Source organism: Lucilia sericata, unplaced genomic scaffold, assembly GCF_015586225.1.
Source record: "Lucilia sericata isolate MDLA Ls3-8-SP2 unplaced genomic scaffold, ASM1558622v1 Contig000194F_arrow, whole genome shotgun sequence".
NCBI lineage: Eukaryota > Metazoa > Arthropoda > Insecta > Diptera > Calliphoridae > Lucilia > Lucilia sericata.
Genome location: NW_023994222.1, coordinates 106,044 through 123,701, shown reverse-complemented (window position 1 = coordinate 123,701; position 17,658 = coordinate 106,044). Strand labels below are relative to the sequence as shown.

At 24.7% G+C, this 17,658-nt stretch overlaps 1 protein-coding gene across 10 annotated transcripts in view; it reads right to left on the bottom strand.

The window, feature by feature from the left end:
• Positions 1-12,327: 12,327 nt before the first annotated feature.
• The window catches only part of LOC119601857 (dynamin), a 43,700-nt gene continuing 38,369 nt past the window's right edge, over positions 12,328-17,658 (bottom strand). For 8 of the 10 annotated variants that reach the window (XM_037953059.1, XM_037953057.1, XM_037953058.1 and 5 more), the window contains one exon: positions 13,145-13,226. In XM_037953059.1, the coding sequence (XP_037808987.1) occupies positions 13,145-13,226 (82 nt within the window). Of the gene's footprint in view, positions 13,227-17,658 lie in introns of all 10 variants that reach the window. The other 2 variants (XM_037953062.1, XM_037953067.1) reach the window with 2 other exon arrangements.

The window sequence follows — 17,658 nt, the reverse complement described above, 5'->3', positions numbered from 1 at the left end:
TATAGTTTTTCTTCATATATTTAGTTTATAATTGAGCATTTTTAATGGTGAATTGTACTTTAATAAACTTATTTGTCTTAAAACTGAATGTGAAAGAAATTTGACAGGGTTTTGACGGGACCCTGTTGAAAGGATAGATAACAAAATGGCTAACAACGGACACTAGTTATAAAATGTTGTTGTGCTTAACTGGCAGAAATAATAAGAAAACTTATAGCTTATTATAACCTTACCCACTTTTTTCGCTAGTTTACAGTATTAACGCCATAGTTTGGGTAAATATAAAAACAGTTTATAACTTTATTTTTTTACTAAGAACTACCTTAAAAGTCTGTCGGATTAAACTTGAGTAGCTGCAGTTTAATTTAAAAATATGTTTCGGTGAAAGACTTTTTAAGAGAAATTATAAAGTAATATTTTAACATCTAAAACTGTTTTTTTATTAACATAAACTATTAATTAATACCTAAAACTAGTGATTAATTAACAAATAAAAGAAAAAAAAGATTTTAGGCTCTTTCCAAATGAAGCTTAAGAGCAAAAGAAATAAACCTAATAAAAACAAGTAAAATTAGTATTAAATATCATATAATATTCATATATTCATTAAAATTATCTTAAAGTATAAATAATCTCCTAGTAAGTAAGTTTATCTTAAAAATAAAACAAACCCTAATAAAAGCAAAACAACTCCTGGCAATAAATGTAAACAAAACAACTTAACAGGCTATCATTTCACAATGAATAACAACAGCACACGTCAATAGCTAATCATTTACCAAGGAGTTGTTTAAACAGCAACAACATAATAACAAATCGTAAACAAACTTTGAAAAGAGCATAATAGAAAAAAATAAGAGCAAGAGTAAAAATTATATAAAAAAAAACTTAGTATTTAGAAAATATATAACTTAATAATTATAATATTTAATATATTTCTCTATAAACTAAAATTTTATAATATAAACAAATAAAATAGTTTATTTAATGTTTTAAAACACTTGCAAAAAATATCCTTTAACAAAGAATGAAAACAACAACTTAAACATTCTTAAACAAATATTAAAATATTTAAAAAATTTTAATTAAATATTAAAAATATCTAAATATTTAACCCAAAAATCAATATTTATAAAAAATTAAATTATATTATTCCATAAAAATATTATATTTATAAAAGTTTTAATACACTTGCAAAAAAGAAGAACAACATCTTAAACTAAAAAACTTATAACAAAATTTTTGAAAAAATATAATATTTATTAAAAAAGTAATTTAATAACTTATAAAACATTATATAACCTTTATAAACAAAGAGTTAATTTCATATATTACTCTTCTAACACAATTTAATAAAAAATATATTAAAATTTGTCAAAAAAAAAGTATTAAATTATAGATTTATTTTAAAATAAATCTATAAAAAGAAAGTCTAAATAAGAAAAGAGTTATAAACAAATACAAAAAGTCTAGTTTTTAAACAAAATTCTTTGGGAAATTAAAACAACACTTAAGCAAAAGAGAATGTGTTAAAAATTCGTTTAAAATTTAAATAATTTTTAAAAAATTTAAGCAAAACAAATAAAATTATTAGGAAATTAATAAAAATTAATAAATTTTATAGGAAATACAACAAAAATTTATTAATTTCTATTAAAATTCTACAAAAAAAAAAAAAACTAAATTCACTTTTTTAGAAAATTCTCAAATTTAAACAAAATTTTGAAACAATTTGTTAAATTTTCATTCGTTTTAAAAGTTAACAAAGTAATTTATTAAATTTTCAAGAAATTTAATAAAATATTTAATAATTTTCTTTAAAATTTTGAAAATATTATCAAGGGTAATAGTTTATTTCTTTACTTTTTGAAAAAATTATAAAATTTCATTAAAATTTGACAACAAAATTAACAAATTTTAAGTAAATTTAAAAGAAAATTAAGAAAATTGTTAAATTTTATAATAATTTTTTAAAATATTTAACAATTTTCTGTTAAATTTTGAAAGGGAAATAACTAACCCTACTTTTCAAACAAATTAAAAAATTTCTTTGAAAAAATCAAAGAAAATCACAAAATTTTAAATATATATAAAGTAAATTGTTAAATTTTATAATAATTCCTTAAAATAATAAACAATTTTCTTTTATTTATTAAGAAAATTGTTTAAAAACCTAGACTTTAGTTAATTTCTTATACAATGTTTAAAATATTTATGCAAAAATAATTAATTATAAGCAAACAAATATAATTATTAACAAAAAACCATAATTATTAAACAAAATATTCAAATAGTTTATAAGATTTATAAACATAATAAACAACTTAAAACATTTACGAAAACATTAAATAATTAAAACTCTTGCATAAAATAAGAGTAAATTTTCTTTTTTTTTTTCTTAAATAAATAAAACATAATAATAATAATATATTTAAAAAGTTAAAACTCTTAACAAAGCCTTAACAATTATATTAAAATAAAATGAAAACAAAATGGCCTTACTGACATTAATTCTTTTACAAATCCGCACAAAGAAGTTGAGGATCTTTTTGCGGGTTTTTAAGAGAACGTCAGTTGAGCGTCACCTGTCTTTCTTTCTTAATTACTTTATTATAAAACTAGTTTTAAGTGAAATCGAAGAATAAGAACAAACGAATAATCCGAACAATTATTGCTTACGAAAACCATGAACAACAACTACAACAAAATGTAAGAGAAAATAAAAATCTTAATTATAATAAAAATTAAAATTAGTTTTTAAGTAAATTATTTAAACCATTACAATATATTTATTAAATTATAAACAATTATATAAACAAACAATTTATATATTTAAATAATTAATTAATTATTACTTAACTTATTAAACAAAAAACTTTATTTAAACAATTTCTTAATATTTATTAACAAATAATTAAACATATTTAAACAAACCCACAATAACCATTAATAAAACAGTCAATTTATTCCAAAAAATTAAAGCAAAAACTTAAATAAACGAACAAAAACGAATAGAAAGTTATAGAAATGTAAAACTTTTAAACAAAAAAAGCAAATTGTTGTTAAAATGTTAAAAAAAATTACAACCAAATGCACTTTAACCTTTTAAACTACGAACTTTTTCAAGACACCAATTCTAACCTTCAAATTTAAAATGTTCTTCAAAAATTTAAAAAAAAAATACAAAAAATTTTTTCCAATTTTAAAATAAAACCTTAAAAATTGAAAAATTCTATTAAAATTTCATAAAAAGTTTCAAAATTTTCTTTATAAAACTTAACAAAATTAAAAAACTAACCCCACTTTTTCAACAAAATCTTAAATTTTCTTAAAAATGTTCAAAATTTTAATAAAACTAAAACAAAACCTTAAAAATTAAGAAATTCTGTTCAAATTTTATAAAAAGTTTCAAAAATGTTCTTTATAAAACTTAAGAAAACTAAAAAAGTAAAAAACTAACCCCACTTTTTCAACAAATTGTGAAAATTCTTCAATATTTTGAAAACTACTTTACTAAATTTGAAACAAAACATGAAAATTAAAAAATTATTTCAAAATTTCCTAAAAAATATCAACATTTACTTTAAAATACTCAAACAAACTAAAAGAGTAAAAAACTAACCCTACTTTTTACAAAATTTGAAATATTTCCAAAATTCTGAAAACACATTTCAAAATTTTAACTAAATTTTAAACAAAACATAAAAATTAAAAAATTTTTTCAAAATTTCCTAAAAAATATCAACATTTTCTTTAAAATACTCAAACAAACTAAAAAAGTAAAAAACTAACCCTACTTTTTACAAAATTCTGAAATATTTCCAAAATTTTGAAAACAAATTTCAAAATTTTAACTAAATTTGAAACAAAACATCAAAAATTAGTAAATTCTGTCAAAATATCTTAAAAAATATCAAAATTTTCTTTAAAATACTCAAACAAACTAAAAGAGACCAATTAACCCTACTTTTTAAAAAAATTCTCAAATATTTTCAAAAATTTGGAAAAAAAAATACAAAATTTTAACCAAATTTAAAAGAAAACTTTAAAAATTAATAAATTCTTTCAAAATTTCTTAAAAAATATCAAAATTTTCTTTAAAATACTTAAACAAACTAAAAGAGAGGAATACTAACCCTACTTTTTTACAAAAATTCTGAAATATCTTCAAAAATTTTAAAACAATTTTAATAATTTTAACATAATTTAAAAGAAAACTTTAAAAATTAATAAATTCTTTCAAAATTTCTTAAAAAATATCAAAATTTTCTTTAAAATACCTAAACAAACTAAAAAAGAAACCAATTAACCCTACTTTTTTTTAAAAGTTCTCAAATATTTTCAAAAATTTGGAAAAAAATACAAAATTTTAACCAAATTTAAAAGAAAACTTTAAAAATTAATAAATTCTTTCAAAATTTCTTAAAAAATATCAAAATTTTCTTTAAAATACTCAAACAAACTAAAAGAGAGACCAATTAACCCTACTTTTTTAAAAAATTTTTAAATTTTTTCAATATTTTGAAAACCAATTAAAAATTTTTACATAAATTTAAAAGAAAACAATAGAATTTTATAAATTCTATAACAATTCTTTAAAATATTAAACAAATTTGTACAAAATTACAAAAAAAAAAAAAAAAACTAAAAAAGAAAGAATTCCGACCTCACATTTCAAACAAACTTCAATATTCCTACAAAAATATTAAAAAAGTGCAAAATTTTAAAATAAATTTTATAGAATATTAAGAAAATTATAAAATTTTATAACAATTCACTAAAATATTAAACAATTTTTAACAAAAGTCTCAAATAATCAAAAAAGTAAAAAAACTAACCTCACTTTTTAAAAAAATTTTAAAATTTATCCCAAACTCATAACAAAAGTGCTAACTTTGTATTATTTTAAACTAAAACCAAAGTAATTTGATAAATTTTCTAACAATTTATTAAAATATTTTATCACATTGTTAAAATTTTTAAAAATAACTAAACGAGATAGAGAGAGAAAGAAAACTAACCTCACTTTTAACAAATTCCATCATAATTAACAGAAAACTAAATCAAACATTAAATTTCAATAAATTTTAAAGAAATTTGTTGAATAATTTCTTTAAAATTTTAACAAAAAACTAAAAGAGAAAGAAAACTAACCTCACTTTTTAAACCAACTTCAAAATTGTCAATAAACATTTTAAAAATGATCAAAAACTTTATTAAATTTAACAAAAAACTAAAAAATAAACATATTATTAAATTCCTTAAAAATTCTCTATAAATTTTCCACAATTATCCTCTCAATGTTACCACATATTTCAAACACTTAACATTCCCCTTAATTTTGATAACTCCCCCCCTCTATAACATGTGTTTTAAATTTTCTTAGATAAAAAAACTCAAAATCCCATTTTTATTAAAAACAAAACTTAAACTCCATCTAAGGTATGAAATCTAAATTTTAAACAAAAAAACAAAACTTAAAAACTTATTAAATTAATATATTACACAATCCAAAAAAACAACAACAACATTATTTTAATATTATGTAGCAATATTCTTAAATAAACAACAAGAACAACAAAATAAAGAAGAAAAAAAACAAAAGTATTTATAAACCGCAAAAAAATGAATTCATAAATGAAAAAGTTTTCATCAAATTTTTAAATAAATAAATACAACAAGAACAACAACAAAAAATTCACAATTTCTGAAAACCCCCTACAACAAACCAAAAAAAAATATTAAAGTTGTTTTTATTGTAGGAAAACGGAGAAAAAAAGTAAGTAATTTTGTATTATTGAGAACAAGAAGTAATAACTTTTGATCAGAATTCATACTATAGACTCCACAATAGTCCAAAACAAAAATATGAATTATACTAAAGTCCAGACTATAGATTAGGCTAGATTGAAGACCAGACTATAAACTAGACTACACGTGAAACTATAGACTACACTAGATCACAGAACAGACTATAAGCTAAACTAAAGGCTAGACTATATACTAGACTATAAACGAGACTATAGATTGATCTTGACCAAACTATAGACTACACTATAGACGAAACTGTAGACCAGACTATAAACTATAGACCAGACTTCAGACTAAACTATAGATAGGACTATCGATTAAACTACAGACTAGACTTTAGACTAGACCATGGCATAATAAAGTAAGGTGACTGCAATAAAGCAGCTGAATATAGACTAGACTATAGACTAAACTATAGACTAGACTATAGAATAGACTATAGACTAGACTATAGACTAGACTATAGACTAGACTATAGACTAGACTATAGACTAGACTATAGACTAGACTATAGACTAGACTATAGACTACACTATAGACTACACTATAGACTACACTATAGACTATACTATAGACTACACTATAGACTAGACTATAGACTAGACTATAGACTAGACTATAGACTAGACTATAGACTAGACTATAGACTAGACTATAGACTAGACTATATACTACACTATAGACTAGACTATAGACTAGACTATAGACTAGACTATAGACTAAACTATAGACTAGACTATAAACTAGACTGGACTATAGATTATACTATAGACTAGACTATAGACCAGACTACAGACTATAGACTAGACTAGAATATAGTCTAGACTATAGACTAGACTAGAATATAGTCTAGACTATAGACTAGACTGTAGACTGGAATACAGACTAGACTATAGACAAGACAATAGAGCTGTCTGAAGAACTAAGCTAGAACTGAACCAGAACTAAAGTAGAACTTGATTAGAACTGAACTAGATTTAAACTAGAACCGAACTAGAACTGAACTTAAAGTAGAACTTGATTAGAACTGAACTAGAACTGGTCTAAATTGAACTAGAACTGAGCTTGCAGTGAAATAAAACTGAACTAGGACTGAACTAGACCTGAACAAGAACTAGAATTGAACTAGCAGTGAAATACAACTGAACTAGAACTGAACTAGACCTGAACTAGAACTGAACTAGAACTAAACTAGAACTAAACTAGAACTGAACTAGAACTAAACTAGAACTGAACTAGAACTGAACTAGAACTGAACTAGAACTGAACTAGAAGTAAACTAAGTAGAACTGAATTAGAACTGAACTAGAACTGAATTAGAACTGAACTAGAACTGAACTAAACTAGAACTGAACTAGAATTCAACTTAAAGTAAACTAGAAGTAAACTAAGAAGAACAGAATTTGAACTAGAACTGAATTAGAACTAGAACTGAACTAGAACTAGTCTAGAATTCAACTAGAACTGTAATAGAATTAAACTTAAACTGAACTAGAAGTAAACTAGAACTGAACTAGAAATGAACTAGAACTGAACTAGAACTACAAATTACACTTCGGACTATTAAATAGACTATAAACTAGGGATGCCAATCCCGAAATCCCGATCCCGAAAATCCCGGGATTTTTCGGGATTGGCAAATCCCGAATCCCGGGATTTGGAAAATAAATCCCGGGATTTTTTCGGGATTAGAATTTGTTTCAAAAAACTGTTTTTATTTTCTTTTTTTGAGCCATAATTTTCATTAATTTGAAAATTACGATCTTATTTTATTTTTGACTCATGCAAAACAAAATTCCGCAGAGCTAATTTTATACATACATATTTGAACCTTTTATTTTTTAAAGTGGTACACAGTGGTATAGGAAAAAAAAAAGAGGGAAATAATTCGGTAACTTCTAAACGGTTAATCCGATTTTAATGAAATTTGGTGTGCACAAAGAGGAGGTGTTGTCGAGTTTAGGTTTTGAATTTGGACCTTATAGGCCAACCAGGGGCCCGGCGGGGGGTCATCAAATTAGGACACCTCGGCTATGTTAAATTTTTAAAACGATCCTATTTCTTCATTTGAGTTCCGATTTAAAAAAAATTTCGTATATAGAATCTCCTCATCGAGCACTATAAAAAATGTTGTCATAGCAGTAAATTATCTCTTATAGTTTAGGAGATATTCGCATTTGAAAATTAAAATTTTAAAATTTTTACCGTCCTTACTTTAGTTTTTTTTGATAATAGCAGGTCCAAATATTCCCGATTTTCGCCATTTTGTTTTATTCGCTTAACAACAAGTTTATATATCAAGCAGTGAAAGAATTATGTAAAAATCATGACTGAGTCCAAAGTTATAGGCATTTTAATTTAAAAAATTAAAAAAAGGCGATTTTTTGTCATTTTTTTTGGGAAAAAAGTATCTTTTTCTTTTTAAGTTATCTAAAAAGTTTCTAAGAAGATGTATATAGAATTTATACTTTTTGGAAAGCTGACTTTACATAAAGTACGATAAATGAAACAAAACCTAAAAATTTTTGATACCGAGGGGACCAGGTCCATCCAAAAAAACCCTATTTTTTATGGAAAATTAAATTTTGAGCAAAAATTCTCAAATCGCATAGTCGATATCAAATTATAGTGACCTGTTTTATATGACCCAATATGTTCTTAATCATTTTGTAACGGGTTTCGATAACCCCGCCCCTGGTATGGATATAATAGGCAAAAAACTAAAAAATCCCATTTTTGGGATTTTTTAAAACTTTTTTGGGAATTCCGGGATTTCTAATAAGAAAATTCGAAATTTTGATTTAATTTTGGATTTTAAGTAAAAAAATCTACCTAACTGTAAAATTTCATCAAAAAATATTCATAAATAAAATTTTTATTGCAATTAGAAAAATTTGTATCTTCGCAAAAACTGAATAAATAATAGCCTAGCACTATTATTTTCATCCATAAGGTTAACTCTTAAATTTGTTACATATATGGATGAAAATAATAGTGCTAGGTAAATTTTCTAAAAGATGTTGAGTTTTCCCTAATTAATTTGTCACTTAAAAAACATTAGGTAGGCATGTTATATATCAATGGAAAGGTAATTTTGTCTATTTTTCAAAACTGTATATAATTTTTGAAAATTAAAAAATTCGCGGAATACTTTTTTTAAAAAAAATTAAAAAATGTTTTTTATTCAGTTTTTGCGAAGATACAAATTTTTCAAATTGCAATAAAAATTTTATTTATGAATATTTTTTGATGAAATTTTACAGTTAGGTAGATTTTTTTACTCAAAATCCAAAATTAAATAAAAATTTCGAATTTTCTTATTAGAAATCCCGGAATTCCCAAAAAAGTTTTAAAAAATCCCAAAAATGGGATTTTTTGGTTTTTTGCCTATTATATCCATACCAGGGGCGGGGTTATCGAAACCCGTTACAAAATGATTAAGAACTTATTGGGTCATATAAAACAGGTCACTATAATTTGATATCGACTATGCGATTTGAGAATTTTTGCTCAAAATTTAATTTTCCATAAAAAATAGGGTTTTTTTGGATGGACCTGGTCCCCTCGGTATCAAAAATTTTTAGGTTTTGTTTCATTTATCGTATTTTATGTAAAGTCAGCTTTCCAAAAAGTATAAATTCTATATACATCTTCTTAGAAACTTTTTAGATAACTTAAAAAGAAAAAGATACTTTTTTCCCAAAAAAATGACAAAAAATCGCCTTTTTTTAATTTTTTAAATTTAAATGCCTATAACTTTGGACTCAGTCATGATTTTTACATAATTCTTTCACTGCTTGGTATATAAACTTGTTGTTAAGCAAATAAAAAAAAATGGCGAAAATCGGAAATATTTGGACCTGCTATTATCAAAAAAACTAAAGTAAGGACGGTAAAAATTTTAAAATTTTAATATTCAAATGCGAATATCTCCTAAACTATAAGAGATAATTTACTGCTACGACGACATTTTTTATAGTGCTCGATGAGGAGATTCTATATACGAAATTTTTTTTAAATCGGAACTCAAATGAAGAAATAGGATCGTTTTAAAAATTTAACATAGCCGAGGTGTCCTAATTTGATGACCCCCCGCCGGGCCCCTGGTTGGCCTATAAGGTCCAAATTCAAAACCTAAACTCGACAACACCTCCTCTTTGTGCACACCAAATTTCATTAAAATCGGATTAACCGTTTAGAAGTTACCGAATTATTTCCCTCTTTTTTTTTTCCTATACCACTGTGTGGTATGAGTCCATACACATAGCACATATAAATTTATTTATTCACTTCGTTTTTATACCTTACACCACTTTAGTGGGGAGGGTATATTGGGTTTGTGCTGATGTTTGTTACACACAATAATATTGGTCCTATACCTTAAAGTATACCAATCGGCTCAGAATCATTTTCTGAGTCGATTTAGCTATGTCCGTCCGTCTGTCCGTCCGTCCGTGTAAACCTTGTAATCAAACTACAGCAATTTTGAAGATAATTCAATGAAATTTTGCATGATCTTCTATTGTACTAGAGACGGATCCTATTGAAAATGGATAACATCGGTCCAATATTTGACCTAGCCCCCATACAACTGAACCCCCCAAATAGGGTTTTTAAGTTCATAATTATGTTCAATATACTCGTAACTCGACAAAAAGCTGCAAAACCAAGTTCTATACTAGCCTTCATGACCCTGATGTATTTTTTGATGATGCGGCCTCATTTGACCCTAGCCCCTATGCAAAGCCCCCTTCGAAATATGACTTAAATGTACACAATTTTATTCAACAAAAAATAGCTAAATTATATCTGAGGCAAGGTACAATTCAACTTAGATGCTTTATTATGAACAATAAATCACATTTTATTTTTATAACTGGTGTAGGGTATTATATGGTAGGCTTCGCCCAACTATAACTTTTTACTTGTTAGCACATTGCAATGTTGGTCGTAGACCGACCCAAAAAGTATACACATTCTGTGTCTGTAAGCTGAAAACACGAGTTAGAAGACTCATTCTATTTGGGCTGCAAATTTGGACCAAAATTGACACAAAAAAACCTAATTGGACCTCCTCTGAAAATCACATTGATGCTGATATTAATATCAATACATTACAATATTTTGATGGTGGGTATTTAATTTCGGCACAGTCGAATACAAACTTTATTTTTCAATACTAGAGGATTTTACATTTCTAACTTTCTACAAATCTGAATGATACCGGTAAAGGTAAATTACCTTGTTCTGAATGCACCTAAAATTTTAAATTAATACTACGAATATAATAATATGTTCCAAAACTAATATGTATTTTGAGTAAAATTCCAAATATTTTTCAAAGAATAGGTTCTAAATTGATGTTCGAATAATTGAATTGGTATCTGTTATAATTATTAGTTCACATGGAACAGTATGAGGTTTTAAAAAGTGCTTATGTCTAATTTCGGAACTTGATATTTATTTTTATTTAGGAAGTAAGTATGTATTTAAAAAGTTTCAGAAATTATGCAATTCTGAAAGTTTTTATTTAAAAATTGAAATTAATTGGATTGTTTTAATTTAAATATATCTTCTGTCTGTTAAATTTCCACAAAATTAAACAATTTTCTTTACAAATATGATGATTTAAAGATTTTCATATATAAAATAATTAAATTCATGTAATCCCGAAATCCCGTAAAATCCCGAAATACCGAAAAATCCCGGGATCCCGAAAAATCCCGGGATCCCGAAATATCCCGGGATCCCGGGATTGCAATTTTCAAAATCCCGAATCCCGGGATTTGTAAAAGCCAGTCCCGTTTGGCATCCCTACTATAAACTAGACTATAGGCTTCAATATAGACTACAGACAAACTAAACTAGACTAAACTATAGATAGGAATAAACTAGACTATGGACCAATTTGTAGACTTGATTTTAGAATAGATTATAGATTATACTATACACTAGGGTATAGACTACATTATAAACTATATTATAGACTAGAATAATAATAAAATATAGTCCTCATTTTAAACCAGATAATTTGACTAGATAATAATCGTGATTATAGAATATACTTTTGTCTATATACTGAACTGATGACAATCAAACTTAAAGAACAGACTATAGAGGGATGTATAGTGTAAACTTTAAACTAGACTATAGTAAAGATTTTAGACTAACTAGATTATAGTTGATAGTATAGTTGAGACTTTGGACTAGACTATAGAGGAGACTATGGGCTATTGTCGGAGTTAAGTTACGTTCTTTTTTTTTATTGAAAAAATCTTATTCTTTTTATTTATTTAAATTACAATTATTTATTAAATTAATCATTTATTTGTTTATTTATACAAAAGAAAATATTAGCAAATAAAAAATGATATTTAGCAAAAAAAAAAAAAAGGAAAAATTACAAGTTATATTAATTTTTAAATTATATTCTATTTGTTTTATGTTTTTTTATTTTTTAAATATATAAATAATTTAAATATATACAAATAATACGTATAAAACCTGATTAATTATAGAGGGAGAAAAAAAAAACTTAAACCAAGGGTAGAGGTAACTAAAGAAATTTTGAAATTTTAAAAACAAAATTTAGAATATTTAAAATTTTAGTTAAAGCTAAACAAAGTTTAAGTTTTTTTTTTCATGGTTAAAGTTTGTAAGATTTTAGGGTTGATTTTGTGATAATCTTAATTAAAACAGTCGTATTAGTAAAGCGTAAGTTTCTTCAAACTGTGAGTAGCCCTAATAATGTCAAGAATTTTATTTAATTTTGCCTTTAAACTTATAATAAATATGTAAAAATTTTGATTAAATAATTTTAAAAGTTTTAAACAATTCTGAAAAGTCTATAAGTTCTTAATTTCACACTTTTTATACAAACTGTGAATAGCCCTAGTTTTTTGCTTTAATAATGAGTTTAAGTCCACAAAGGTTTTTAGTTTTATACTGTTTCGTAAAGTAAATTTCAATTTTATTTTAAATTTAATGTGTTGTATATGTTTACAAAGGGTTTAGGGGGCGGGGTTTCTTAATTAAATTATTAAAATTATTTATAATTTAAATATATAAAGTGTTAAATAATTAAATATTACTATTTCTTTAAAATTCATATTATTATTACAATTTATTTTATATATTTTTTTTATTAAACTTTTGCATTACAGCGCCTTAAAAGCGTAGTTTTTTTTTTTGAAAACAATAGGGTCGTATTTTTTAATTTATAAAAAAATAATAATAATAAAATATATTAAACTTAAACAAATTAATTTGTTGTCTAACCATTTAAATGGCTTGTGCGTATTTTTAACTATTTTAATTCTATTTTATCATTTAATTAAAAGGGACGTCCATTCGTTGTATTACCGTAATAGTTGGGTCGTTCGGGTAGTTTTGGTGGTGCATTAGGCACAGGGCGACTGTTTTTTTTATCAAAAAAAAAGGAAGAGATAGAGAAAATATTTCAAAATTAATTTAACAAAATTTTAAAATAAAAAACACAAACATTTAAATTAAAAAAAAAAACATAAATTTTTAAATCTTTTCAAAAAAAACCCACTCACCAGTTCTTTTTTTTGGTATATCTTACAAAAGCTACAAAAGCTTAGGTTATTAGTGCTTTAAGCTTCACAAACCTTTTACCAGATTTAAGCCAAAAGCTTATAAAATTAAATGTTAATGCAAAAATGAAGTTGTAAAGCAAAAGCAAAATAAAAATTTGGACAAAACATGAAAGATTTTGAAAATATTAATGAAATTGATGCAAATGAAAATGTGCTAGTTTTAATAGATGATATTTATATGCTTAAAAATAGCTTTATTTACAAATATGTAAATCGGTACTAATCTTATAATTTAAACAGAAGCTTTCAAAATACTTTATTTTAGTTTATAATACGGACTACTATCCAGTCTAGAACGGATCTAGAACAGAATTAGAACAGAACTAGAACGGAACAAAAACTTAACTCGAACTGAACTTAACTAGAACTGAACCAGAACTGAGCTACAACAGAACTAGAACTGAACTAGAACTGAACTAGAACTAAACTAGAACTGAACTAGAACTGAACTAGAACTGAACTAGAACTGAACTAGAACTGAACTAGAACTGAACTAGAACTGAACTAGAACTGAACTAGAACTGAACTAGAACTGAACTAGAACTGAACTGAACTAGAACTGAACTAGAACTGAACTAGAACTGAACTAGAACTGGACTAGAACTGAACTAGAACTGAACTAGAACTGAACTAGAACTGAACTAGAACTGAACTAGAACTGAACTAGAACTGAACTAGAACTGAACTAGAACTGAACTAGAACTGAACTAGAACTGAACTAGAACTGAACTAGAACTGAACTAGAACTGAACTAGAACTGAACTAGAACTGAACTAGAACTGAACTAGAACTGAACTAGAACTGAACTAGAACTGAACTAGAACTGAACTAGAACTGAACTAGAACTGAACTGAAACTGAACAAGAACTGAACTAAAATAGAACTGAACTAGAACTGATCTAGAACTGAACTAGAACTGAACTAGAAATGAACTAGAACTGGGCTAAAACTGAGCGAGAACTGAACTAAAACTGCACGAGAACTAAACTAGAACTCAACTAGAACCGAACTAGAATATAACTAGAACTGAACTAGAACTGAACTAGAACTGAACTAGAACTGAACTAGGACTGAACTAGAACTGAACTAGCACTGAACTAGAACTGAACTAGAACTGAACTAGAACTGAACTAGAACAGAACTAGAACAGAACTAGAACAGAACTAGAACAGAACTAGAACTGAACTAGAACTGAACTAGAACTGAACTAGAACTGAACTAGAACTGAACTAGAACTGAACTAGAACTAGAACTGAACTAGAACTAGAACTGAACTAGAACTGAACTAGAACTGAACTAGAACTGAACTAGAACTAAACTAGAACTGAGCTAGAACAAAACTATAACTTGTCTTTAGAATAGCATATAACATGATTATAACATAATTAGAATTTTCTGATATATAATTAGAAATTTCTGAAATATAATTAGAAATTTCTGAAACATAATTGGAAATTTCTGAAATATAATTAGAAATTTCTGAAATATCAAAAACAATTCTGAAATACAATTAAAATTTTCTGATATATAATTAGAAATTTCTGATATATAATTGGAATTTTCTGATATATAATTAGAAATTTCTGAAATATAATTAGAAATTTCTGAAATATAAATGGAAATTTCTGAAATATAAGTGGACATTTATGAAATATAAGTATAAATTTCTGAAATATTAAAAACAATTCTGAAATATAATTGGAATTTTTTGATATATAATTGGAAATTTCTGAAATATAATTAGAAATTTTTGAAACATAATTGGAAAATTCTTAAATATAAATGGAAATTTCTGAAATAAAACTAGAAAATTCTGAAATACAACTGTAAATGGTGTAGAACTGAACTAGAACTGAACTAGAACTGAACTAGAACTGAACAAGAACTGAACTAGAACTAAACTAGAACTCAACTAGAACTGAACTAAAACTGAACAAGAACTGAACTAAACTAGAACTGAACTAGAACTGAACTAGAACTGAACAAGAACTGAACTAGAACTAAACTAGAACTGAACTAGAACAGAACTAGAACAGAACTAGAACTGAACTAGAACTGAACTAGAACTGAACTAGAACTGAACTAGAACTGAACTAGAACTAGAACTGAACTAGAACTGAACTAGAACTGAACTAGAACTGAACTAGAACTAAACTAGAACTGAGCTAGAATAAAACTATAACTTGTCTTTAGAATAGCATATAACATGATCTATAGTCTAATCTATAGTCTAATCTATAGTCTAATCTATAGTATAGTTTATAGTCTAGTCTAGTCTAATCTATAGTCTAATCTATAGTATAGTTTATAGTCTAGTCTACTTTATAGTCTAGTCTAGTCTATATAAACTAGTCTATAGTCTAGTCTATAGTCTAGTCTAGTCTATAGTCTAGTCTATAGTCTAGTCTATAGTCTAGTTTATAGTCTAGTTTATAGTCTAGTCTATAGTCTAGTCTAGTCTACTCTATAGTCTATAGAGTAGTCTAGTCTATAGTCTAGTCTATAGTCTAGTCTATAGTCTAGTCTAGTCTATAGTCTAGTCTATAGTCTTGTCTATAGTCTAGTCTATAGTCTAGTCTATATTCTAGTGTATAGTCTAGTCTATATTCTAGTCTATAGTCTAGTCTATAGTCTAGTCTATAGTCTAGTCTATAGTCTAGTCTATAGTCTAGTCTATAGTCTAGTCTATATTCTAGTCTATAGTCTAGTCTATAGTCTAGTCTAGTCTATAGTCTAGTCTAGTCTATAGTCTAGTCTATAGTCTAGTCTATAGTCTAGTCTATATTCTAGTGTATAGTCTAGTCTGTAGTCTAGTCTATAGTCTAGTTTATAGTCTAGTCTATAGTTTAGTCTATAATCTAGTTTTTACGCTTTAACTTTAGTCTATAGTCTAGTTTATAGTCTAGTCTATAGTTTAGTCTATAGTTTAGTCTATAATCTAGTTTTTACGCTTTAACTTTTAAAAAATAAATACTTTATGAAAAATACAAATTTTTAAAATGATGTTAAACGAAATATAAGAAACTATAATATGGTCCTACGAACCTTAAAATTTTATAAATATAACTTTTGTTATTTATAAAAAAGTAATTTAGGATTTATAATAAAAGGAAATAATTAGGTTTTAAGGATTTAGTTTAAATTTGAAAGGAATTTAAAACGGAAGTAATGATTTGGAATTGGTCCTACGAACCGTTTTAGGGTTTGTTCTTAATGGATTTTGGGTAGGGTTTTTAAAGAGCCCTAATGGTTGGAATAAAATATTAGTTTAAAATTGTTTTTATTTAACATTAGTAAGTTTTTATTTGTTTATTTAATTTTATATATATAATTCTTTTTTTGTATTTGTTTTAATTTTTGTTGTTGTTTTTTTATTCTTTTGTTATTCATATAATGCAATCATATGTATAGTATTTTTCTTTTTAAATTTATTAATATTTTATTTATATTTATATATATATATAGTATAGTATATAATATATAGTGAAATATTTGGTGGAAAGATATAGAGAACATGGACCCTACCATGCTATTTTACTGGTTTCATTTTCATTTTCTTCTTCTTCTTCTATTTGCTATTGCTTGAGTTCTTTGTCTTAAAGAAAATCTTTTTATTTAAAAGATTTTCTTTAATTTTTTAATGCAATTTTTTTGTTTAAACTTGTCTTGTTTTATCTTTTTTGTTAAATACTATATAACATTATTTTTTTAATAAATTTATATGTTTTTTTATTTAATAATAATGTATGCAAATATAATTCGTTTCTTAATCATTTCCTTTAATTTATTTATATTTTTTTGTAATTTTCTATAAATAAACTCTTGTTATTTTTTTTATTATTTATTTTGTTTTTAACTAGGTTAGTAATTAACTTTTGTATTTTGTTGTTATTATTATTTATTTTTAGTTGCTACTAAAAAGCTTTAAAAATCTTTCTTTAAATTTTCTTTTTCAGTATATTTGAGTTTTATCTTTGTTTTGGGGAGGGGGCAAGGTGAGTATTTTATATATCAGTTATAATTTTACATTAATGTTTTATGTGTATTTTTTTATTATATTTTTTTTTTTCTTTAAATAAATAAATAATTACAACAACAGCAAATAACATTTGGTAGTATTTTTTAGATTTTATTTAATTTAATATTTATAAAATATTTATTTTAGAATAAAGAAAAATAAAATTGTAAAAAAAAAATACACAAAAATAACATAAATATTATAGAAAAT